At 38.1% G+C, this 27,108-nt stretch overlaps 1 protein-coding gene across 9 annotated transcripts in view; it reads right to left on the reverse strand.

Moving 5' to 3' along the window:
- The window catches only part of LOC124459649 (killer cell lectin-like receptor subfamily A, member 12-like), a 51,577-nt gene that overhangs the window by 11,862 nt on the left and 12,607 nt on the right, over positions 1 to 27,108 (reverse strand). For 6 of the 9 annotated variants that reach the window (XR_010065610.1, XM_063285436.1, XM_063285434.1 and 3 more), the window contains 3 exons: positions 3,700 to 3,868; positions 1,502 to 1,591; positions 428 to 649 (listed from right to left, as the gene is read on the reverse strand). Coding sequence is in view for 8 of the 9 variants with exons in the window: in XM_063285436.1 (XP_063141506.1) it covers positions 428 to 649; positions 1,502 to 1,591; positions 3,700 to 3,868 (481 nt within the window). In the remaining variant the exon portion in view is untranslated. Of the gene's footprint in view, positions 1 to 427; positions 650 to 1,501; positions 1,592 to 3,699; positions 3,869 to 5,528; positions 5,686 to 27,108 lie in introns of those variants that run through there. The other 3 variants (NM_001402019.1, XM_063285439.1, XM_063285437.1) reach the window with 3 other exon arrangements.

A 27,108-nucleotide genomic window follows, 5' to 3' on the forward strand; every position in this document is an offset into this window, starting at 1 on the left:
GTTAAACTGATGACAGAATTCTAGATCTGCTGTAATGCATTGTGTCCACACTGTTCCACAAAGTACTGTGAACTTAGCATTGTGCCATGTTTTTGTTAAATTCTCTTACCTTGAGAGAAATGAGAGACATACAAGGGAGGTTTTGATGTTGATAGTCTGTTCTCATGATTATGTTGATGATTGGCAATTCCATGCCCAGCGGGCAGTAGAAGTGTCAAAGACACACTGACTTCTAGAAACTATAAGATTCTGCTAACTCAAACAGGGATTTCTGTGTTGCCAGTCCCTACATGAAATAAGGAACCCTCAAATGATTTACCAAGGCATCACCAGCATCTTAAGCTGGAGGTTAGACATCAAAGCTTCTGTGAAAGAAACAATAGATGATAATGTACTTCTGTATTCATGGTCCTCCCTCGCTACATACCTGTGTGCTGAGAGGAAGGTATAACAGTCTTAGTTTCACTGTACCATCTTGTCTGTTCTCTGTTTAGAGATTGCAGAAGATCATTGCCTTGACTACATTTTATAGACATATTTCTTAGCATTTCTTCCATTAAATTGATGTCACTTTGCGTGGTGCTGCAGTTATTGTTGCAGCTTAGAGTTTCCTCCGCCGGTTCATGTTTTTCGTGAGTATACTGAAAAACTAGATTAGTCACAGAAGAAACATCAAAAATGCCCATAAGCAGTACATATTAAACTTTAAGATTAGAGAAAAAGCTTTATGTTGACAGCCAACACATATTATTCTTTTCATGGGTCCATAACATTTCAAAATTACCCTTTCTATTGACTCACTATTGAAACATATACATCAATTTTGCTCTATAGTTAAAGTGACTATAAAATAAATAATAGAGCTGAAAAAAATTATGGTGGGAGTAACATTCAATCACTTCAGTTTTTAGGACAAATTTACAAATAAATACCTAAGAAAAATAATCAGCTACTTCTTAATCCACCGTGAAAATTTGAACTAAAAAAAAAAAACTTTAATAAATGGGACACCTGTTTTAGGAGCATATGGAATGCAAAATATACACATGTTTTAACACAGTCTGGAAGTGATTTTCTCTGCAAATGAGGTCTATCCTTTAATATCTCTGTACTGATGAAGACTTTTTACTTAACCACAACCTCAATATACATTAAAGAAAATGAAAAGAATGCCATAAGTCCTTTGCACAACTGTGTCTTACAATATTTTATATAACATTAATAACCAGTGCAGAAGGTAGACTATTACCAAGTCCTCAAAAGGAATACTAACAAGAGTGAGAAAGAGTAGGACAGCTCCTAACAGCCTCAGAGCTGAGAGATTAGGTATGAAAGAGAACAGAGCACTACAGAGTGTCAGAAAAAAGTTATTAAAATTCATAGGTTCTGAGTCATCCCCTAATTGTCGCCAGGACAATGGACAGAGTGTATAACTGCATCATCCCTGTCCAAAGCTATATTTTAGGCAGAAGTTCAACAAATATGTACTTCAATTACTCACTGTTTGTCAACAATAGTGCAACAGTTACCAGCAGAAGGGAACAGAGGATTCCAAGAGCTATCACAATGAGCTGCCAGGGGACTGAACTCTCTTAAACCAACAAAACAAAGCACGAAAATCAACACCATTAATAGTGCACATCTAAATATTAATTATAGTTTTGTACAACATGAAAACAAGGGGAAATTATGCTTAAGTCGATGATACAAACAGGCTGTACATATGATCTCAAAATTGTAGATTTCTACCTAAAATACACCCACTGAAGAAATACTAAATGTTTGAAGTTTCACAAAATTCTGAACTCATTTCTGCTTTAGCCTTATATGGTAAATTCTCCCAAGTCAAACTAGAAGTAGCTACATGACACACATTTGCCCTTACCCAGTTTGCCAGGAACAAAAGGAAATTCTAGAGAAGGCATTGGAGGCATAGATCCAATCGCTGTACAAGATAACAAACTGGAGCACAGAGTCCACCAAGAAAGATAAATGAGGGTGGAGAGGAATGAAAGATGGATGGATGTTCCTGAGAACTGGTAGGGAACCACAGCTGTTCTGAACCTGATCTTTATACATCTCCATCCTTGAAAAGGTGTATACATCAACTGTCTTTTTTTCTGTATAAATTTGATTTTGCTGTATAAAATACTAAACACTTTGTTGAATCTAAGGTACTCAGAATCTGAAAGTCATGCTTCTGATTACTACTAAATCAAAAAATAAAACAATCTCAGCATGGAACAGAGATGTAACAGTGTGTAAAAAACTAAAAAAAAATTCCCACAAAATAAAAGTGATGTTTCTGCTTTTTCATTAATAATTGAAATTATTCTTTGATTTCTTTGACTTTTCAGGAACTCACAGGGTTTAGTCATTCCCACAGCCACTAATCCTCTCATTCTTTCTCCCTTCATCTGCAACTTTATTTCCATTTGGGGATTTCCTCAGCTGACAGACAACTTTTGTTGCATGTTGTATTAGATGCTGGGGTTATTTACAATTAAAACACTTTCCTCAAGAATTAAAGTATTCTTTTATTTCATAAACTTCATTTCTGTAGCATTTTGTTTCTCTAGAAACTTTACTTTTTTTCAGATTCTAGTTTGTTAGTTTTTAAGTTTTCAGAATTTTTCTTGACTACACTAAATAAATAAAAATAAAAATCTCCTAATGGTTTCTCACATTATTTTATTTTTATTTTTATTGGATATTTTATTTCAAATGTTATCCCCTTTCCCACCCCTCCCTTCCATTCTTCTTCCCCTGCTTCTATGAGGATGCTCTCCCTCCCACCTCAGTATCCTGGCATTCCCCTTCTCTGGGGAAATGTGCCTTCACAGTACCAAGGACTTCTCCTCCTATTGATGCCCAGACAATGCTGTCCTCTGCTACATATGCAGCTAAAGACATAGGTCTCTCCATGTGTACTCTTGATTGGTCGTTTAGTCCATGGGAGCTCAGGGGTGGTTTGATTGGTTAATATTGTTGTTATTACTATTGGGTTGCAAAGTGCTTCAGCTCTTCAGTCATTTTTCTAACTCTTCCATTGGGTTTCCAATACTCAGTCTCATGGTTAGCAGTGAGCATTCCCATCTGTATCAGTAAGTCCCTGGCAGACCCTCTCAGGAGACATCCATATCAGACTCCTGTCAGCAACCACTTCTTGGGATCAGCAATAATTACTGGTTTTGGTGGCTGCATATGGTATCGTTCTCCACGTGGCGCAGTCTCTGGGTCTCCTTTCCTTCAGTCTCCACTCCACACTTTGTCCCTATATTTCCTCCTGTGAGTATTTTGTTCCCCCTTTTAAGAAGGACTGAAACATCCACGTTTTGTACTTCTTTCTTCTCACTTCCTGTTTCTACGGATTTTTTTCTTACAGATTCCCATTGTTCTACTCTCCTCAACTGATTTATTTTGTAACTGGTTAACAACTAAAGGGTAGAAGTATTGTACAGTTCTTTCTTTTTTTAGTTTTAAAACTTGATTGCTTTATACTTTAAACTTAGTTTTGAACAATTTTGTACTTGATTACCCTCCAACTAATACTTCTGATTCCCTCTACCCTTGTGCATAATCAAGCCCAGATGTTATCGAAAATTATGAATTTCAATAGAAACCAGTAGGATATTTTTAAATTGTTAAAATTTTAAAATGCATAAAAATCAAGTAATTTTAAACACTTAAAACACTTACCTCTGTGGACAGTTTCTCTGGTCCTTTGAGGCTCCTTAGGCCTCACTTGGTTCTGCACTTCTGAAGAGTTTTGAAATCTCACAGTTGAGTAAGTGATCTCCTCCTCACTCATCTTGGGAGTGATGTATAAAGTAGGTTTTAAGTTAAAATAGAGGCCTTGAGAGATTTTCTAAAAAGAAGTTGACATAATTCGTTTTTGGTATGGTACCTGGATTTGATGATACGGATGGTTTGCAAAGGGTGGGGTCTAATTCACTTATTGATCCAAACATGCTATCATGGAATGACCCCGATTACAGAATAGAACTCTTTGCAAATTTCTGTTAAATTTGTTTTTACTTCTTATGTTCACAGCAATTATTGTTAAGAAACATTATAAAGAATTAAATATTTACTGAGTAATTATAATATTGAGGCAGCCACTTTGTTCTAAATATTCAGCACATAAAATGTTAGGTAAAATTGGTAGGTACCACTGAAAATCATTAAAAATCTTGTAAACAAACTATTAAATAAAAATGAGTCAAAGCATTAGAAATAAATAAAAATGTTGATTTGTTACAAACACATAAACATTAAATGTTTTTACAGTCTTTTTATTTATTCATGTCATTCAGAGTTTCCTAGACAATACTTTCAAAGGAATATTTGAAAGTTAATAGTTCAGGTGATCCAAGGCATATAAATATCTCTTGGATTGAATCCCCAAAGAGCAGAGATGTACAACTTCTCCATCTAACCATAATCTACATATTCTTCTCTATGCTTGGACCTGGATTCAACCAGAAAAGATCCTACTGAGTGGGATAATCCAGACCAAGAAAGACAAAACTAAATATTGTGTCTCATCTGAGGCTCCGGGCTCAAAGTCTTCAGAAATCCTATGTAGTCTCTAGTGACTGCAGCAACAAGAAAAGTAAAAAAAGGGGAAATAGCTGGGTGGGTATGAGAGGAACAGAGAGAAGCATAGAGGATACAATATGAAGTTTAATCTCAAAGCATTCTATGTATACAACCATCTCACATAGAATATACTCATACATGACGTGGCAAGAGGAGGACATACGAAATAAATTTTGTTACTATGCAGCATACATGAGCTAATGCCCATGAACAATACAATCTGATAATAGATATCAATGTATTAGTAAATAGTAAGTATTGGTAACTGACTTTACCTTTACATTAATAACTTAAATGTGAGCCAGCAGATAATAAAGATAACACACTGCACGTATTACAACCTTCTTCCCTTGTTTTTAATTTATGAAGTTTTCTGGGGTGGTTTACCTGTTCCCTTACTTTTTTGACAAGAAAAAAAAACCCTTTCAGTAAACAATTCTCTTTCCAAATTGTTATTTTTTATTATTGTCTCTAGGGTGGAGCTGGCTGAGCCAAGGTTCATCTGTCCAGAAGCCAATTTTACAAAGTGAGCTCTCTCACTCCACCTTAATGCTAGTTCCACGGATTAAATTCAAGTATTTGATCAAGGTTGTTCAGCAAGTACCTTTACAAACTGATCCATCTCACCTTGGTCCTATCCTGACATTTGTGAGATGGATAATATATACACATTTGACACAGTTAAAGAGAAAAGAACTCCATAGATCCCTCTATCTTAACTCCTTAGCACACAATAAAGTTCACAGCATACCGTGAAAGAAAATGACCAGTGCAGAAAAACAGTTTTCACATGCTGCCAGAGTTAACCTGATGTAACAGAAACAGCAGGGTTTCTTCATCAATCCTATTTTCATGTCAAGCCATGGGAAACTCTCTAAAACATATTTGATCATTGTTAGAAAAACAATAAAAGCAGGTATTTTTACCTGTGTCTCTACACCAAAATGATTCAGTTGGAAGGTATTGGTCTCCCAGTAGGAAGCAGAGTTGACCTTTCCTGGTCTATATCCACAAAGAGACTCCCACATGAAAGGCAATACTAACTTTCCTCTAAGTGATACTCAACCTCATGACTTTCTGCCCCTCCTCTTGACCAAAGCGAAAAGAGGAAATTGTTTAATGAAAGCTGACTCTGAGAGCAAAGGAAAGAAGCAACATTCTGTGCTGTTGCAAAATACATGTCAATAATTAACATTGGAAGACTGAGAAGATGTAAACTTCAGAGAGAGCAAAACCAGTGTCCTTAGCAAAACAATAGGAAAAAGAAGGACTGAAGCTGCTCTGTGCTTAGATTTCAAAGTCATTGTCGGAAATTTTGTCTTATGTTACTACTTTTAAACTTACTTCTTGATTTTGTATTATGATAATAGCAGCTTAAAATATGGATTAGAAGTGCCATTAAAGCACTCCACTGGTAATGACGTTTTTACCCTCTTCTCACTTTTTAAACATAGATATTTGATGTTAACCTTGTCATTTCACATGAACTGATTTAAATGCTGATATGTTCACAGTGTTGGGAAATCAAACCTAAGACAATTAACATGTTCAGTATATACTCATTCCCTGAGTTATATTTTGTTCTGGTATTTTGGTTTTGGTTTGTTTGTTGATGTTATTTTAATATACTTGTTGTATCTTACTGTGTAGCACAGCTGACTCCACATTCACAGACCTCTGTGTTCACTAATTTTTCTCTCAGAATTATAGCTGTATACCAGTACCCCAATTTATGCCATTTGTGATAGATACTTTCTAATAAATAAAAAGAAGTTCTACATTTTATAAATATTGTTCTCAAGATTTATAAAGCCATATGTAATTACTAATCAATTATATAATGCATGAATTAAATAGGTAATCCTCCCATACTGAACATCCTACTTGTTTTATAGAATTTTCTTATTGTTAATTGAAAAAGCATACTGAAAAAGTCATTTATGCATGAAGTCATGGAATTAGGGCAGATTCACATATAAGAAACTCTAATATTGATCAGTACCTGATATCTAGTTAATTTATAATCTGTCATTTGGCATGAACAAATTCACAAATGATTTTTTAAAGATAAGATGAATTTTTATTCTATGAGATTTGCTCATAGAATTGTGATAAGAAGTCCTGAATAGAAGCTCCTTCAAAAGAGACAGACTTAAACTACAAGGAAGAGGTAACTGTGTAATGGTGTGTGTCTAGTCTATGACAAAAAGAAATGGCCTAGATTCACTACCTGACCATTTCCAAGAGTGCAGGTGTTTGGAAGGTCAAGAAAAAGAGGGTATTTGAGCAAAAGTGAGAGACTGTCACATCTACGGCCCTGAGCCATTGCTGCTCTAGAAAACCCACACCACTCCCTCAAATCTGGGAGGTTTATGTCATATGACCCACAGAAATAATAATGGTACTGAGACCTTCTTGCATTTTTATCTCTGCTGAGAGGTTGTCATCCTAACCACGGAGGCTAATTGCATGCACAGGGGACAGATCTTTCTGTTCTCTGCATTTTGTTTGCCTCCTCTAACAGCATGCAACAACTGTGTGAAGGAACCCATGAGCTTGTTGTTCATTACTGTGACCAAAGTATGAACAGGACATGGGGTACCTACCAGTGTGCTTGATGAAGGAAGAGGGTAGTTAACAGAAACTGAACACAGAGTAGGTGGGGTTTGGTTTTTGTTTCTTTGTATGTCAGAGACAGGAGGATGCATATATCTGTAAAGCCAAAGAGCAACAGCTTCCTCTAAGCTCTGTAGAGTTGAGTTCTGAATTTATGGAAGACTATAAACTGTAAAGGGGCACAATCAGAATTGAAGATATAGGGACTGCAGAAAAAATGGAACTGACTGACACTCATATTTTGTTTCTTTGTCCAAGGTTCTCCATAAAAGAGGAAGTACTAAACTTCACATGACCAAGTAATAAAACAGAGAAGTGAAGAACATGAAGAAATTTTGTTTTCTTAAGTTTCATCTTCCAAATTTTTTGTGAAAAAACAAAAATTACAGTATCCATACATACACATTACATACACACACATTACACACACACACACAAACACACACATTCATTTCTGTTTTACTGTAAAAACCTTATTTGTGAAACCACAACTGCCCTCTTCTTTATGCTGAGAGAGACACAATCTAAATCCTACATTCAAACCTTCCAGTCACACCCTAAAACCTCAGCACAATGTTTGCTCAGCTGTGAGCTCTTTTTCCTCTCCCTGGCTGAGATGAGGGACACCTGAAGTAGCCACCAGTCCACAGAAAATGATGGTCTGATCACTTGCTTTACTGGGAGAACTGGCTTATCCTGGTCAGTGTCTCACCAATTGGTGCTGTCTTTTAAGGTGGAATTTTTAACTACCATGAAATATGGTAAACTTCACAGGTCTTAAGGAAACCCCAAACAGCTCTATTTTGAGATTTCCTGTGTGTGTGTCCACCCTGTGCATTTATAATGACAGTTATTTTAACACTCTGCCTTTCCTGCCTACCCACATTGTCCTAGACGGGCTCAAGCACTGAGAGAATATAAGAACATGATTCAGGAATGTATTCAGAATGATAAAAGGGGCCCAGACAGGGTTTGTTGCAGATAACTGGGCTCTTCAATACCCAGGGATACAAGTCACTCTTGGAGAAGACAATTAAGAAAGAATCCATGAGACCTTTGTTTCTTCAGTTTCTTTTTTCTCATTATGTCATACTTCAGAGCAGACACTCTAATCCAGTTCAGCTGCATCCTCTATGGAGTCTGCAGGTTCAGGCCATCACCGTAAAGCAATCATTCTTTTAAATTTATTTCTTTTTTATGGTGTGTGGTGTCATATAGTTCAGGATGGCCCAGAATTACTATGTATGTGACACAGCTCTGAAACTCCTTCAAACATGTTTGATCTGGATTTTCACAGTGATCTATCATATCAAGCATTTGAATCATTCATTAACTTTTTATTGTGTAATTATTTTTTTTATTTTGATGGGAAGTGTCCAATAAGCCTAGGGATCCTACTATTGAAACAGGGAAAACTCTCTGTAGTTCAACTTATAGCTTAGCCCTTTTTAAGAAAGAGTTCTCTCTCATTTTAAGTAAATATATAGGAGTGCAATAGGGAAATTCCAAATAACCTCAGCTATCATTCATAGTCCTGACAACAATGTGGAGTAGACATATCGATAATGGTTAGTCTTCCACAGAAACCAGTATTTATTCACAGAATCCACATGTAACATCTCAGAGAAGTTTTTGTTCTAAAGGCATTTTGTGGTCTCTTTCAACTCACCACACAATAGAATCAGCGAGTGTTAGAGCCAGCATTTCCAAGCTTCCATCTTGGACTAAGAAATAGCAGCTCTCCAGAATCCTAAATGTTTTCCCTGCCACAGTGGGACTAAGGGACCCAGCTTTGTGTACTAAACAATCCTGGGTTGTCACCTCCCAACTCAGAGGCAAATATTGTACAACTATTCAAAGTTTCAAGACAACAGCTAGGAGGACTAAGCAATCAAGAGCATTTACCACTCTCCATTGTGATTCAGCTGTTGTTAATTTTATAGCAAGTGCAGAACTAATAAGTCATTTCATGTGTTACCTTAGGGTTACTGTGTGTCTTAGGCTTTCTATTCATGCACAAACATGAACAAAAAGCAAGTTGGGGAGGAAAATGTTTCTTCGGATTAATCAGTTTATTCCATATTACTGTTCATCACCAAAGGAAGTCAGGGCTGGAAGTCAAACAGGTCAGGAAGGAGGTGCTGATGCAGAGGACATTCAGGGATGTTACTTACTGGCTTGCTTCACTTGGTTTGCTCAGCTTGCTTTCTAATAGTACCCAAGACTACTAGCCCAGGGATGGCACCAGCCACAATGAGCTGGGACCTTCCCCCTTGTTCACTACTTGAGACAATGCCTTAGAGCTGGATCTCATGGAGGCATTTCCTCAACTGAGGCTCCTTCTCTGTTTTAACTCCAGCTTTTGTCAAGCTGACACAGAAAACCGGCCAGTACACTATGTTGAATACAAATGGCACTCATAGACTTTATTGGGTATTCCTAAGGTCACACCCACTGATTCTTGGGTGCACCTATCTCATTCACAGTCTCTGTCTTATCCTGGACACTGAACCAAACAAACTTTGAATGGAATGGTTCAGGTCATTGCACATGTTACTACTAGATGTTAAAGGAATATGGAACAAGCATATACTTGAAGGCTCAAAGCAAATATTATAGAAAAACTATGTTTCAGGCTAGCTCCATAGCTCAAGTTTAGCTCCTTTACTTTTTCTCTTGTTGTTGTTTTTGTTGTTGTTGTTGTTGTTTTTGTTCTTCTTCTTCTTCTTCTTCCTCTTCTTCTTCTTCTTCTTCTTCTTCTTCTTCTTCTTCTTCTTCTTCTTCTTCTTCTTCTTCTTCTCCTCCTCCTCCTCCTCCTCCTCCTGCTCCTCCTCCTTCTCCTCCTTCTCCTCCTCCTCCTCCTCCATCTTCTTCTTAATTATTTAAAAATTGTCTTTATTTTTTTACACTCCAGATTTTATTCCCCTCTCAGTCTACCCTCTGACTGTTCCCCATCCCATACCTCCTCCTCACCCTCCTGACTCCAAGATGATTTCCCCACCCCTAAACCCCCTACCCCAGCACAACTTGAAACTCACTGGGGGCTCTATTCTCTTGAAGGTTAGGAGAAGTTTAGGTGCATCTTCTGTGACTGAATCCAGACTCAGCACTACTCTGCTGAATATGTGTTGGGGGCCTCATATCAGCTGGGGTATGCTCCCTGGTTGGTGGTCCAGTGTCTGAGAGATCTTCAGAGTCCAGTTTAATTGAGATTGCTCATCCTCTTATAGGTCTCCCTCCTCCTCAACTTCTCGGAGCTTTCCCCTAATTCAACCACAGGGGTCAGCAGATTCTGTTAATTGGTTGGGTGTAAATATTTGCATCTGACTCTTTCAAAGGGCAGTCATGACAGGTCCATTTTGTGAGTGCTCCATAGCCTCAGTAATAGCATCAGGCCTTGGGGCCTCCCTTTGACCTGGATCCTACTTTGGGCCTGTTGTTGGACCTCCTTTGCCTCAGTCTCCTCTTCATTTCTATCCCTTCATATCTTTCAGACAACATATATGGGTCAGCATTTTGACTGTGGAATGGCAACCCCATCCCTCACTTGATGCCCTGTCTTTCTGCTGGAGATGTACTCTAAAAGTTCCCTCTCCAAAATGTAGGGCATTTCATCTAAGGTGTCTTCCTTTGAATCTTAAGAGTCTCTTGCTTCACAGGTCACTGGTACATTCTAGAGGATCCTCCCAACCTCCTACCTCCTGAGGTTGCCTGTTTCCATTCTTTCAGCTGGTCCTTTCCCCCATCTAATGATATATCAATGTTCCCTCTCCTCCCCAACCTCCAATTGCCTTTCTCTCCCAGAGCCCTCCATTCCTGCTTGTGATTGCTTCCTTTTATTCAATGATTTATATATTCACCACTCTCTCCATTACTCATACATCCACAGTCACTTGACAATTCCCATTAACCCTTCCCCTTTTCCTCAAAGAAAAGGAAACACTCCATGGCTAAGAACCTGCCCTGGCATCTGCAATTAGAGCAGGAATAGCCTCTACCTCTAAGGCTAGACAAGACCATCCTTATTGGGGAAGATGATCCAAAGTTAAGCAACAGATTGAAAGCAGCCTCCACTCCATACTTAGAGGACTCATGTGAAAACTAAGTCATACAAAGAATAAAAATATATAAGGGTCCTTGTTTTAGCTGAAGCATGGTTTTTGGTTTGTTGTTCTTTCTCTGTGAGACCACATAGGTCCGGGTTAGTTGACAATGTAGGTCTTCTTGTGATATCATTGATCTTCAGATGCCTTCTATCCTATCCCTCACTCTTTCACAATAGTTCCTGAGCCTTTCCTAATATTTGAATGTGGAGATACTAACCCTGCATTCATCAACTGATAGATGAAGACTCTCAGGAGACAGTTATACTAGGTCCCAATCTGAACACATTAGACAATATCATTAACCATGTCAGTGTTTGGCTCTTTCTCAAGGAATGGATCTCATGTTGGTGTAGTCATTTGTTGGCCATTTCCACCATTTCTGGTCCATCTTTATTCAAGTATATTTCGTAGGCTGGAAAAATGTTCAGTCAAAGTTGTTGGATGTAGGTTGGTGTCCATTTCCTTCTTGGAAGTCCTATCTGTCTGAGAGTTGTTACCACTTCAGTCTCCATATACCCAGTTAGTAGATGTGTCAACTAGGGTCATTCCCATAAAAACTCAGAAGTTTCCCCCACCCAGGTCTCAGGCTATGCCCAGAAATGTCCCATAAATGGGTTCACTTTTCTCTCAAAATCCTTTTCTACTTTCCTGCACCACACTAGATCCCATCCCCATTAGTTTCCTCACCCACTCTCCCCATTCATACACCTCTGATATATATTTTATTTCCCCTTCTAAGTGAAATATAAGCATCTTCACTTGAGTCCTCCTTATGACTTAGTTCCTTTAAATCTAGGACATGTAGCATGTATCTCCTGTACTTTAAGGATAATGTCCACTTATAACTGAGTACATAGCATATATGTCTTTCTAGATATGAATTACATAACTTGGGACCATAATTTCTAGCTCAATTAATTTACTGCAAATTTCATGATATCCTTGTTTTTTGCTATTGTTGTTTTCTTCATGTTATTACTGTTTTATTCTAAATATGGAAAAGTTACATTTTTATTGGATACTTGTATTTATATTTCACATGTTATTCTTTTGCTAGGCTTTGAGTCTATAAGCACCGTATAGTAGCTCCCCCCCCACTTCTTCTGTAAGGGTGTTCCCAGTAACCAAACACACCCCCTCTTCCCACCTCCCCACCCTGATATTCCATTAAATAGGTAGGTCCAGCCTTGGCAAGACCAAGGAAAAAGATTCTCATTGGAGGCCAAGCAGGCCATCCTTTGCTACATATGCAGCTAGATCCATGGGCTTATCCATGTTTAGTCTTTGAGTAGTGGTCTAGGACCCGGGAGCTACGGTTTGTGGGTTCTGTTGTTCTTCTAGGGTTGCAAGCCCCTTCAACTTCTTCAATACTTTCTCTAATTCCTCCGGTGGGGACCCTGTTCTCAGTTCGATTGTTTACTGCTAGCATTTGACTCTGTATTTGTCATGTTCTGGCTGAGTCACTCAGATGACAACAATATCAGGCTCCTTTCAGTGACACACACACACACACACACACACACATATATATATATATATGCCCTGAATGGTCATTCCTTCAGTCTCTACTCCAAACTTTATCAACAAATCCCCTCCTTTAAATATTTTTGTTCCCCTTTTAAAGAAGGCCTGAAGAGTCTTCGCTTTGGTCAACCATCTTCTTGAGCTTCCTGTGGTCTGTGAATTGAATCTCTGGTAATTCAAACTTTGGGGCTAATATCCACTTATAAGTGAGTGTGTACCATGTGTGGTTTTCTTTTTGTGATTTGGTCACCAAATAAAGGTTGATATTTTCTAGCTCCATTCTTTTGCCTGTGAATTTCATGAAGGCATTGTTTTTGAAAGCTGAGAAATATTTAATGTGTAGGTATACCACATTTTCGGTATCCATTCCTCTGTTGAATTGCAACTAAGTTCTTTCCAGCTTCTGGCTATTATAAATATGGCTGCTGTGAACATAATGGAGCATGTGTCTTTGTTTTATGTTGGAGAATCATTTGGGCATATACACAGGAATGGTGTAGCTGGGTCCTCAGATAGTACCATGTCAATTTTTTTTAAAGAAATGTCCAGACAGATTTCCAGAGTAAGTGTAACATCTTGCAATCTCACCAACAATAGAGAAGTGTTCCTTTTTCTTCACAGCCTCACAAGCATCTGTTGTCATCTAGTTTTTTTCTTAGTCATTCTGACTGCTGTGAGGTGGAATAACAAGGTGGTTTGATTTGCATTTCCCTGATGACTAGGATGACGAATATTTATGTAGGTACTTCTCAACCATTCGATATCCCTCAGCTGAACATTCTTTGTTTAGCTCGGTACCCCATTTTTTAATTGGGTTATTTGGCTCTCTGAAGTGTAACTTGTTGTGTTCTTTGTGTATTTTGAATATTTGCCCTGTATCAGATGTAGAATTGGTCAATATCTTTTCCCAATCTGTTGGTTGCCATTTTGTCCTAATAATAGTTTCCTTTGCCTTACAGAAACTCTGCAGTTTACTGAGATCTCATTTGCTGATTCTTGATCTTAGAGCATAAGACATTGATGTTTTGTTCAGGAAATAAGAAATGCCCATGTGTTTGAGACTCTTCCCCACTTTTTTTCCTATTACTTTGAATGTCCCTGGATTTATGTGGTAGTCCTTGATCCACTTCGACTGAACCTTAGTATAGAGCCATAAAAATGGTACAATTTGCATTATTCTACATGCTGACCTCCAGTTGAACCAGCACCATTGGTTGAAAATGGTATCTTTTTTTACTACTGGATGGTTTTAGCTCCTCTGTCAAAGATCAAGTGACCAGGTGTGTGTGGGTTCAGTTCAGGGTTCATATTCTATTCCACTGATCTACTTGCCTGTCTCTGTAAAAATACCATACATTTTTTATCACTATTAGTCTGTAATACAGCTTGATATCAAGGATGTTGATTCTCCCAGAATTTCATTACCTGTTGAAGATAATTTTTGCAATCCTGGGTTTTTTGTTATTTGAAATGAATTTGCAAATTGCTCCTTCTGACTTTATGAAGAATTGAGTTGGAAATTTGACGGGGATTGCATTGAATCTGAAGATTAATTTTGGCAAAATGGACATTTTTATTATATCCTGCCAATCCATTAACATTGGAGGTCATCCCAACTTCTGAAATCTTCTTCAGTTTCTTTCATCAGAGAGTTGAAATTCTTGTCATAAAGATCGTTTGCTTGCTTGGTTGGAGTCACAGTGAAGTATGTTATGTTATTTGTGACTATTGTGAAGGGTGTCGTTTCCTTAATTATTTTCTCAGCCTGTTTGCCTTAAGTAGAGGAAGACTACTGATTTGTTTGAGTTGACTTTACAATTAGCCACTTTGCTGAAGTTGTTTATCAAGCATAGTAATTCTCTGGTGTGTCTTTAGGAGTCACATAATTATACTATCATACCATCTGCAAATAGTGATATTTTGACTGTTTTTTGTCCAAAAGGGGTATCCCGTTGACCTCCTTTTGTTATATGATTGCTCTGAGTAGGACTTCAAAACTATATTGAATAAGTAGGGAGATAGTGGGCAGCCTTCTCCAGTCCCTGATTTTATAGGGTTTGCTTCATGTGTCCCTTCATTTTGTTTAATGTTGGGACTGTTTTCCTGTATATTGCTTTTACTATGTTCAGGTATGGACTTTGAATTCCTGATGTTTCCAAGACTTTGAACATGAAGGGATGTTGAATTTTGCCAAGTGATTTCTCAGCATCTAATGAGATGATCAGGTGATTTCTTTTCTTTGAGTTTGTTTACATAGTGAATTTTGTTGATGGATTTCCACATATTGAACCATCCCTGCATCCCTGGAATGAAGCATACTTGAACATGTAGTATGATCATTTTGATGTGGTCCTGGCTTCTGTTTGCAAGAATTTTATTGAGTATTTTTGCATCGACATTTATAAGGAAAGTTGGTCTGACGTTTTCTTTCTTTGTGTTGTTTACGTATGAGCATAACTGTGGCTTCATAGAAGAAATTGGGTAATTCTCCTTCTGTTTCTATTTTGTGGAATAGTTTGGACAGTGTTGGTATGAGGTCTTCTATGAATGTCAGTTAGAATTCTTCACTAATCCCATCTTGTCCTGGTTTTTTTGTGGTTGGGAGACTCTTAATAACTGCTCATATTTCTTTAAGAGTATGGAACACTTTAGGTGGTTTATTTGATCATTTTTTAACTTTAGCACCTGGTATATGTCTTGAAAATTTGCTCCATATTTTCTAGCTTTGTTGAATATAGACTTTTATGGTGGGATCTGATGATTTTTTAATTTCCTCAGATTCTATTGTTGTGTCTCCTTTTTCATTTCTGATTTTGTTAATTTGAATTCACTCTTTTGCCCTCTAGTTAGTCTGGCTGAAGTTTATCTGTCTTGTTGATTTTCTGAAAGGACTAGCTCCTGGTTTTGTTGATTCTTTTTATAATTCTTTTTGTTTCTACCTGCTTGATTTCAGGCATGAGTTTCATTATTTCCTGAAGTCTATTCCTCTTGTGTGTACTTGCTTCTTATTGTTCTAGAGCGTTTAGGTACCCTGTTAACATGGTATTTTATGTTTTTTCCTATTGACAAAACATTTTCCTTGCAGAGTATAGAGTTTAATGAGGTCCCCATGTTGATCTTAGTGTCTGAGTTATGGGTGTTCCCTTTATCATATTGTCTATTGTACTAATTAATTTAAGGCTATTTCCAAATTTCTCTTCTTTTAAAATTTGTGTATCTGGTTTTATGATGATCTACTTAGACTTGATTTTGTGCAGGGTGGTAAACATGGATCTATTTGCTTTCTTCTATACACAGACATCCAATTAAACCAGCACAATTTGTTGAAGATGCTTTAACCTTTTCATTGTATTATTTAGCCCTCTTTGTCAAAATATCAAGGGTCTGTAGTTTTATTGGTTTACTTCTGTGACTTTTATTCAAATCTATTGATCAGTCTATGTGTTTCTATAAAAGTTCTATGCAGTTTTTATTTCTGTTGCTCTATATGGAAGCTTGAATCCAGGGAGGTGATACCTTCAGATATTAATTTATTATATAGGAAAATTTTAGCTATCCTGTACTTTATGAATTTTTGTTTCTCCAAATGAAGTTGAGAATTATATTTAGACTTTAGAAATTCAAAGTTCTTGTTTGTGGCTGCTATTTGATTAAAGGTATATTACACACATTCTTAAATGATGAAGGAAATTGCTTGATCTAGAAATTTTTTTTCTGACCAGGCCAGAAAATGCTGCACCACTGGCAACACATAGTTAGGTATTGCTCAAAATTTTTCTTTAAAGCCTGATGTTACCTATTATTGGATTGTAGTCTACAAAAGATTTCTTCAAAGCCCACCATTCCTATGAGTGTTCTTGAGCATTCCTACTCTCTGTCCTCAAGGGAAATAAGTGTGAAAGACATCATCAGAATCTTCTGTGAATGATCACAGGTTCTTTGGTTCAAGTAATCCAATGGTCTAGTCCAAATCAGAACTAACATCTACACATCTGATTTCCACATGGAGTATAGATACACATTTGTAATGGTGGCACTCATAAAATCATTGAAGGTGTATCAGCAAGTCTAATGTATCCTCTTCTGTAGATTGAGTTTCAAACTAGGTTGGCCTATGGAATCCTGATCTCACAAAAGGAAAAACAAACAAACAAACAAACAAACAAAGCAAATGTAAGCCCCATACAGTAAGCAAATATGCACTGTTTTTCTTTCATTCACAAAGTGCATGTGTTTCACTTGAATAACTGGAAGGAACTAACACAAATTTAAAAAGTAGTAGAAACCTAACAATTTAAGAAAAGGCACAAATATATTAAAATGCAAATTTAGCCAAATTAACATATAGAAATATTTATACCTTTTCTAAAAGTCAACTTGACAGGGAGGCTGGTATTCTAGCCCTCGTAGCTCATAGCTGCAAAAAATTTTGGTAGATTTTTTTCCTCCTTAGCCTTCATGTCACTTTCTTTCTCAATGTACACAAGCCTGCAGCAAGAAAACTTTTAGGTGTGATCCAAATTGACTGAATTGTTTTCGCTATATTCAGTAACCAAGATGTTCAGTAATAGGCTCTTATAATGTTGATCTGGTGAGAAACTAAAAGCAAAAGCAATAACCCATGTCGCTTTGGGGATTTCTGGGATGTTTCTGACCCACATCTGGCTGTCTTTTTTTTATTAATGGCTTGTGGCTTCTTGAACAGTCATTATCAACCATACCTCTAGTCATCTATAACTATCAATGCTGAGATTGCACAAGTTTCATTCTGTCAACACTTTGTCTTCTATAGGGAAAAGTTTCATGGAACATTAGCCCCTGTTTGGAAACTATTGGCATTGATAAATGCAGCTCATTATTGTTTTCATTTGCATTCCAACCAGTAACCACAGCATACACAATTGATAATAATTCTCCACCTATGCTATGCATGGATGCAGTGTTGACCTAACTGGGGCAATGAGCAAATTAAGACAGATATATGGATTGATACATAAAAGCTAATACAATCAGATAGTTTGGTGTCTCTGAAACAGGAACCATTTGGGATTATTATTATTATTATTATTATTATTATTATTATTATTATTGTTATTATTATTACCTAATTCTTTTTTGTTGTTTTTCAGTCTTTATCCCCCTCCTGGCCCTCTAGATGTTCCTCAAACCATACCTCCCCTATCCCTGGTCTTCAAGGTGATGTCCCCACCATCTTCCACCCCACTAGACCTCCCACTCCCTGGGACCTCAATTCTCTTGAGCATCAGGTGCATCATCTCTCACTGAGGTAAGTCCAGGCAGTCTTATGCTCTATCTGTGTCAGGTACTTCATATCAGCTCTTGTATACTGCCTGGTTGGTGGCTTATTGTCTGAGAGATCTTGAGAGTCCAATAATTCAGACTGGTTGGTCTACTTATAGGGTAGCCTTACTTCTCAGCTCCTTCAAGCTTCTAACTACTTAAGCCACAGTGGTCCCTGACTGCTTTTCATTGGTGTCTGCATCTGACTCTTTTAGCTGATTGTTGAACCTCTTAACGGGCAACCATGGCTGGGCTCCTATTTGTAAGCATACCATAGGATCAATAGTGTCAGTCCTATTGACACGTGAGATTGATCTCATTTTGGGCCCGTCACTGGATAACCTTTCCCTTGGGCTCTTTTCCATTTTTCTTCCTGCAGTTCTTTTAGAGAAGAAAAATTCTGGGTCAGTGTTATTGACTGTGGGATGGCAAATTCACCCACTCCACTTGATTCCCTGTCTTTCATCTGAGGGTGAAACCTACAAGTTCCCTCTTCTCACTGTAGGATATTTCATCTAAGTTCACTCCCGTTGAGTCCTGAGAGTCTCCTACATTCCCAGTCTCTGGTACATTCTGCAACAAGCAACCTCATTCCCTACTTCTCAAGGTTCCCATTTCCATTCTTCCTGCTGGCCCTTGGGTCTTCAGTCCTATTCTTCCCAATACCTTGTCATATCCCCTTTTCCTCTCCCTTTACTCCCTCCTACACAGGTCAAACCCTCCTTTTGTCCCCCCATGCATGATTGCTTTCTTCACCCTCCCACGTTTTATTGCGTCTTCTTCATTTTAGCCCTTCAGCTTCTTAAGGTTCTTGAATTCTATGGATAGTATCCTGGGTATTCTGTACTCTTTTTTTGCTCATATCCCCTTATTAGTGAGTACATGCCATTCTTGCCCTTTGAGTCTGAGTTACCTTACTCAGGATAGTATATTCTAGATTTAAGTATGTGCCTGCAAAATTCCTTAATATTTGAGTAGTATTCCATTGAATGAATGTACCACATTTCTCTGCAATTTTTCCTATGCTGTGGAACATCTGGGTTGTTTCTGGCTATGACAAATAAAGTTTCTATAAATATAGTGGATCACATCTGGTGGGACATATTTTGGGTGTATGCCCAAGTGAGGTATAACTGGGTCTTCAGGTAAATCTATTTCCAACTTTCTGAGGAACCTCCGAATTGATTTCCAGAGTGATTGTACCAGTTTGCAATTCCACCAGCAATGGAGAAGCATTCGTCTTTCTCTACATCCTCATATTGACATGTGCTATCATTTGAGTTTTTGATCTTAGCCATTCTGATTGGTGTAAGTTGGAATTTCAGGGTTGTTTCATTTGCATTTCCCTGATCACAAAGAACTTTGAACATTTCTCTAATTGCTTCGCTGCCATTACAGGTATCTCTACTATGAATTCTCACTTTTTGTCTACATCCTATTTTTTGATTGGGTTGCTTCTTCTTTTTTGTGGTTAGCTTCTTCAGTTCTTATATATTTTGCATATTAGCCTTCTATCTAATGCGGGGTTAGTGAAAATTTTTTACCAATCTGTAGGTTGCTGATTTGTTCTATGGACCATGTCCTTTGCATTAAAGATTCTTTCTAGTTTCATGAGGTTCCATTTATTAATAATTCTTGATCTTAGAAACTTGCCATTGAAGATTTGTTTAGGATCACACACACACACACACACACACACACACACACACACAAAGACATATACATACACACACACACAAAGACATATACATACACACACACACATACACACACACACACACACACACACACACACACACGACAATGAGTTCAAGGCTTTTTCCCACAATCTCTTATTTTATATTCAGTGTATATGGGTTTATGTTGAGGTCCTTGATCCACTTGAAGAGTAGACTTCAGGGAGTAAACATCATTATGGAAATTAAACAAAGAGAAACAAAGTGAAACATAAAAGATTGTACAAAATCAAAAGCTGGTTCTTCAAGAAAATCAATAAAATAGATAAGCCCCTAGACAAACTAAATAAATGGCACAGAAATAGTATCCAAATTAAGCAATCACATTAAAGTCAGGGAGAAGATAAGGCTGACCACTCTCTCCCTGCCTATTCAATATAGCTCCCGAGGTGTTGTCCAGGACAATTAGAAAACAAAAGGAGATCAAAGGGATAAATATTGGGAAGAAAAAAGTCAAGATATCACTATTTGCAGATCATATGACAGTATACATTACCAACCCCCAAAATTCTACCAGAGAGCTCCTATACTTGATAAACAACTTCTACAAAGTTGCTGGATTTAAATTAACTCTACCCTAAGTATAAATTTGCAGAGTAAAAATTTTGAGAAACAACACCCTTCACAATAGCGAAAAATAACATATCTTGGTGTGACTCTGCCAAGAAAGTAAATGATATGTATGACAAGAACTTCAAATCACTGAAGAAAGAAATTGAGGAAGACCTCAGAAGTTCGAAAGATCTCCCACACTTATGGATTGGCAGGATCGATATAGTAAAAATGGCCATCTTACCAAAAGCAATGTATAGGTTCAATGGTTTCTCATAGAGTTAGAAAGAGTAATTCTCAAATTCATTTGAATAATGACAAACCCAGAATAGGAAAACGATTCTTAACAATGAAAGCACTTCTGGAGGAATGCACATCATTGACTGCAAGTTATATCCTAGACCAATAGTGATATAAACCATGTGGTTTTGTTACAAAAACAGGAATATAGATCAGTGGAATACATTGAAGGTCTAGAAATGAACCCACAACCCCATGGTCACTTGATCTTTGATAAAGAACCTTAAATCATCCAGTGGTTCAACTGGCAATCTGCTTACGCTTTAAGATCAACAGTTGACAAATGAGACCTGATAAAATTGAAAAGCTTTCATAAGGCAAAGAACACTATCAACAGGACAAAAGAGCAACCCACAGATTGGAAAAATATCTTTACCAATCCTGTATCCAATATAGGGCTAACATCCAAAACATATAAAGGACTCAAGACTTTAAGACACCAAAAAACCAAATAACCCTATTAAAAAGTGAATTACAGAGCTAACTAGAACTCTCAACTGAGGAATCTCAAATGGGTGAGAAGCACTTAAAGAAATGTTCAACAACCTTACTCATCAGAGAAATGGAAACCCAATTGACCCTGAGATTCAATCTCAAACCAATCATAATGGATAAGATCATAAATGCAGGTGACAGCAAATGTCGGCAAAAATGTGGAGAAAGGGGGGAACACTTCTCCATTGCCAGTGGAATTTGCAAGCTTATAAAACAATTTTTGAAAACAATCTGTCTGTTCCTTGGAAAATTGGAAATATCTCTATCTGAAGACACAACAATACCATTACTGTGCGTATACCCAAAATATTTCCCAACATATTACAAGGACACATGCTCCACTATGTTCATAAAAGCCTCATTTATAATAGCCCAAAGCTGGAAACCCAGAAGTCCCTCAACAGAAGAATTGATACAGAAAATGTGGTACATTTACATAATGGATTACTACTCAGGGCTTAAACACAATGATTTCATGAAATTCCCAGGCAAATAGATGGAACTAGAAAATGTAATTCTGAGTGAGATAACACAGACAGAAAAGTGCATACATGGTATGTTCTCACTGCTGTGTGGAAATTAGGTCAGAACCTCACAATGCCAATTTTCAACTCACAGACCATATCAAACTTAGGAGGAAGGAAAAACAAAGTGTAGATGCTTCAGTCTTGCTTGAGAAAAAAACAGGATAATTGAGGGAGGTGGAGGGAGAGGGGGATCTGACAGGGAGACAGGAGATGGAGAAAATAAGGGTGCTCTAATAGGTACTGGTGTAGATGGGAGAGAGGTACAGATGGTCAGGAAATCAAATAAAAATATGTTGCTAGTGGGTAGAGGGGAGACGAGGAACTGGGGATAGCCATTGGATGATTCCCAGACAAAAAGAAAACAGGCTCCCAGGACCCACCTGGGATGACTAAAGCCAAAATGCTCAGAGGCTCAGAATGTAGATCTTATAGAGACCATCTCCAACAGATAAGCGCAGTCCTCTCTTGAGGAATGGGCCAACATACCCATCTCAAAATATTTAACCCAGAAATGGTCCTGTCCAAAGGAAGAACTGGGACAAAAATGGAGCAGAGACTGAAGGGAGGGTCATCTACGGACTGCCCCACCTGGGGATCCCTCCTCTCTGCAAACACCAAACCCTACACTGTTGCTGAGGTCAAGAGGCACTTACTGACAGGAACATGTTGTGGCTGCTTCTTGGGAGGTTTGGCCAGCAACTGACCAAGGAAGATGTGAATGTATGGAGCTAACCATCAGACTGAGCTCAGGAACCCAGGTGGAAGAGCTGATAGAAGGACTGGAGGAGCAGAGGGAAATTTCAATCCCATAGGGAAAACAATATCAACAACATCAGCTAGCAGCATGACTCAGTGCTCCCAGAGACTAGACCGCCAAGCATAGAGTGTACAGGGAGGGATCCAGGGTTTTGTATATATATGTAGCAGAAGTTAGCCTTACCTGACAACATTGGGAGGGGAGGTCTTGAGTCCTGTGGTGGTTTGATGCTCCAGTGTAGAGGGATGATGGAGCAGTGGGGAAGGAGAGGTTGGGTGGGCAGGATAGTACCCTCATTGAGTCAAAGGGGAGGAAGGGGTAGGTGCATATGACAAGGGGGGCTGTTGTGGAGGGATAACCCGGAAGTGGGATTTCATTCGAGAATTAAATGAATAGAATGATTAACAAAAAAGAAAAATGAAAACATGAACATGGAGAAAATGTTGATTTAGTTAGCAATTACAGCCAGAATACAGCAAACACATAGGCGAATGCCAGCAGCAAAATACCAAACTGAGAACGGTACCCCCGTTGAAGGAATCAGAGAAAGGACTGGAAGAGTTTGAAGGGGCTTAAGACCCCATGTGAACAACAATGCCAAGCAACCAGAGCTTCCAGTGAGTAAGCCACTACCCAAAGACTATACATGTACTGACCCTGGGCTCCAACCTCATAGGCAGCAATGAATAGCCTAGTAAGAGCACCAGTGGAAGAGGAAGCCCTTGGTCCTGCCAAGACTGAACTCCCAGTAAATGTGATTGTTGGGAGGAAGGCAGTAATGGGGGGAGTAATGGGGAGGGGGATGTTGGCTTGGAAACCCGGAAAGGGAATAACAATCAAAATGTAAATAAGAAATACTCAAGTTAATAAAGATTGAAAAAAATGTAAATAATACTCAAGTTAATAAAGATAAAAAACAAACACAGACACACAGACACACAGACACACAGACACACACACACACACACACACACACACACACAGAACAGCACAAGCCAGATCCCCCACATAGACTCTGATTACAGTTGCAATTAATACTGGCAGGCTTTTAAGAAACGTATTGCTTTTATTGATTCTTTAAATTTTTCATTTTTAAAATTTTGAAACGGTGTCAATAAAATCTACTTTGAATAGCTAAAAAAAACCCAAAACAACCCCCCCCCAAAAACCAAACAGACAATGGTTTGTGAATACAATTTTGTTGTTTTCATTTTGACTTCCCCAACTCAGAACTAACAGGTCTTTGAAACATGGTTTCTGAGTGACTTCCCTGTATTCAATTCAGCTGCAATCTTTGCTGCTTGGTACATTTGGTACCACAGCTTTCTTACTGTGAAAAGTAATTTTAAAAGTTTAATAGTAAATAGAACAAAGAAGGTGTGATACATACCTATAAACTCAGCATTTGGGAGTAAAATGCCAGGTGATAAGATTTTGGAATTCTGAATGACTAGGATTACAAACCAGGTCAAAATTGGCTTTGGAACTAGAACCTCATGAAATGTTAACCAATAATTTAAAATTTAATGAATATATTTGTGAAACATAATGATGCAGAATTCTACATAGGCTAGGGTTAAGTAGAGGTGAGATTTCCAAAGGATTAGTGAGTGTGGCTGCCAATCCAAGCAGGAAAAGGGAGGATGGATTAGGGGGCTTCAAGAGGAGAAACCAGGAAAGGGATTACATTTCAAAAGTAAGTAAATAAATCATCTAATGAAAAAGTTGGGGAGGATCTCCTAATTGTGGTGGTGGATGTCCTGAGGAAAATAAATTCTATGAAAAACCTATAACTTCATGATCAAAGTAGAGCTGTGTGGTGGTGATGCACATCTTTTTTCACAGCATTTGTTGGCAAAGGCTGGTAGATCTCTGAATGTGAGGTTAGCCTGGTATATTGAGTAAGGTACAACAGAGTCTGAAATATACAGAGAAACTCTGATTTCAAAACCCTAATATATATGAAGAATTAAAGTACAGATTTATAAGATACTAAATGAATATTGAAGTGCAAATCAGGGGATATTTCCAAGAAATTATTGGTCATGAAGGCAAAGAGGTTTCCAACACACCACCTTCACTTTCTTTTTTACCAAAACTACATGGTAAAACCTTATTGCTGAAGATACTACACACTGTGACAGAAAGACATAGAGATTTAATGTCAAATCAATCAGGAAACATTTTCCTTTGGCTACATATCAGAGGGTCAAATGTACATTGCAATCTGATTGGAGGACAAAAGATATCAATGGCTCATAATTAATACCCTGCCTTGTTAGTAATTGTTTGAATTCTGCCACAATTACTTGCCCAGTATATACATCCCTGTCACAATCTGCTCAGGGTCATCTCCCCTTAAAAGGGAGGACGAGGAAGTGCTGTAATTAATCTCCTCTTGCTATTGTATCAATCACTGTCTCCATGTGTCTCATTCAAGAGGTCCTGGAAAAGATTCAATTCAGACCTCACACAACAAACTCCTTTCTCCCTTTTAACAGCTTACCTCACCTCACAGCTTCTTGTTCCAAAATTTGGAATCCACTCATGATTTTCTGAGTTCCTCCAAAAGGCTTGGATTACTTCTCCAGTTCTGCCCTGTGTAGTATTCTAGATTTTGGTTGACTCCACTCCACTGCTGCTGCTGTTTATAATGGTCATCTTACGATGCTGAAATATCCCATATGCTGGGGTCTTTGACTGCAACTAGGCCTCACCAATACCCTCTCATATTCACTCTTTATGGTGCCAATTCTCAATTTCTTTGTATGACCCCCTCAGTCCTAGGACATCAACTGCAACTGAGCTGCCCCTTTACCAATGATCTTCCCTTAACCTATTTTTTCCTCCATGACCTCTTCATATCTTCAAAACCAGTATGACTTATGTGACTCTTAAACCTTATCAAGGCCATCAGAAGCAAGAGGAACAGCCTTATCTCTTCTTATCACTTTGTGCTCTCAGAAAACACCACTCAGCAATTTTCACCAAAATAATTCTGATCTCTGCTTAATCATCCCTAATTCATGAGGTTGAGCTAAAAAGCATTAATTGCCTCAATAGTTCCTTTTTTTTTACTCTAGATCAAGATTCCTATGGATGAAGCTGCCAAGTTCTACTACTTGCTAGGGCTGGAGGAGGTCCCACCACTTTACTTATCAGCTTTCTGTTTCCTAACTCCCTCACTGCCTAATGTTGGCTCTCCTGAAACTTGTTCTGTAGATTGACAAGAATTCAGAGATCTGCATGACTCTTCCTCCTAAATGCTAGAATTAAAGGTGTGTTCCCCCATGCCTGGAATTAAGCTTTTCTATACCTAGATATCCCTCTGTCCCAGGCTGGCATTGAACACCAAGGTCTGCTTGCCTTTATCTCCTGAGATTAAAGATTTTATCACCATGTCTGGGTCTAAGCTGTTCACAGCTCCTCAAAATCTGGAATAAAATTGTTAGAGGAAGTTCATAGCACTAAGTCCCTCCATAAAGAAACTAAATTTGCTTTCCATCAGCTTTTAAGTACACCTGAAAGGTTTGGAAGAAAAAAAAGCAAACACAACAAAGAGTAATAGAAGGCAAGAAATAATAAAAAAAATCAAGATATAGAGAAGTAAATCTCAAATAAATATGGAAATATATTCCCCTGGGATGGCTTTCAAAAGCTTAATAGGTATTTTGCAGTTCGAATGGGAAAAAAGATAAAATAGTCCTTTCCTGCATTTGAACCTGCATGCTAAAATACTAATCTGCTAGGCAATATATGTTTTATGATAAATAGATGCTTTCTTATTGGAACTAAGACCTTTACTAAATGAGGAAATGATGTTTGGTGTTGTAATGTAAATCAAGAGTCCAAGTTTGGTGAAGTCACAGGTTCTATGTTGGAGCTTGCTACAATTGTTCTGACAAATGGTCAGTGGCCAATTAGATAGACCCCCCCCCCCCGAGCTCGCAGGGACTAAATCACCAACAAAAGTGTTTAAATGGAGCCACACATTATTGGGAGCGATTTCCTTGAAGCCCTCCATTGTTGATGTTATTATTATGGTTAGAATTAAGTATGACTGAGTTCATGGAAAATCCCCAGCTAGCTGCAGAAGACTAATACAAATCTGGTGGTCAAAATGAATAATAATATGATACGTCAAGACACCCAATGTGATGACCTGCAACTTTTCTGAAAAACCAACATCCTGTTGACTAATAGATATGACAAACCTGTGACCTTTCTGACATTCTGTCAACATCACCCTATTCCCTGACCACACAAATATTGTGTCCTGGGACTGTGTAAATGTTTCTTACTTCCCCTCTCCCTCTGATACCCCTATTATGGTATAAATTCAACCTTGGAGAAAAATAAAATTGTTGCCTTGATCAGACTCTTGTCTTGGTGTCCTTCATGTCTCTTGTTCCCCATTCTCTTCCAGGTACCTTCAGCTGCCTTCGTGGACAAATGGCGCCCAGTGTGGACCTTTTAGAGGTCTCCTGGAGAACATCATCCCCCCTGATTAGGCAGACCTGTCTTCCTTTTTTTTTTTTTTTTTTTTTTGGTTCTTTTTTTTCGGAGCTGGGGACGGAACCCAGGGCCTTGTG

Source organism: Rattus norvegicus, chromosome 4, assembly GCF_036323735.1.
Source record: "Rattus norvegicus strain BN/NHsdMcwi chromosome 4, GRCr8, whole genome shotgun sequence".
Taxonomy (NCBI): Eukaryota; Metazoa; Chordata; class Mammalia; order Rodentia; family Muridae; genus Rattus; species Rattus norvegicus.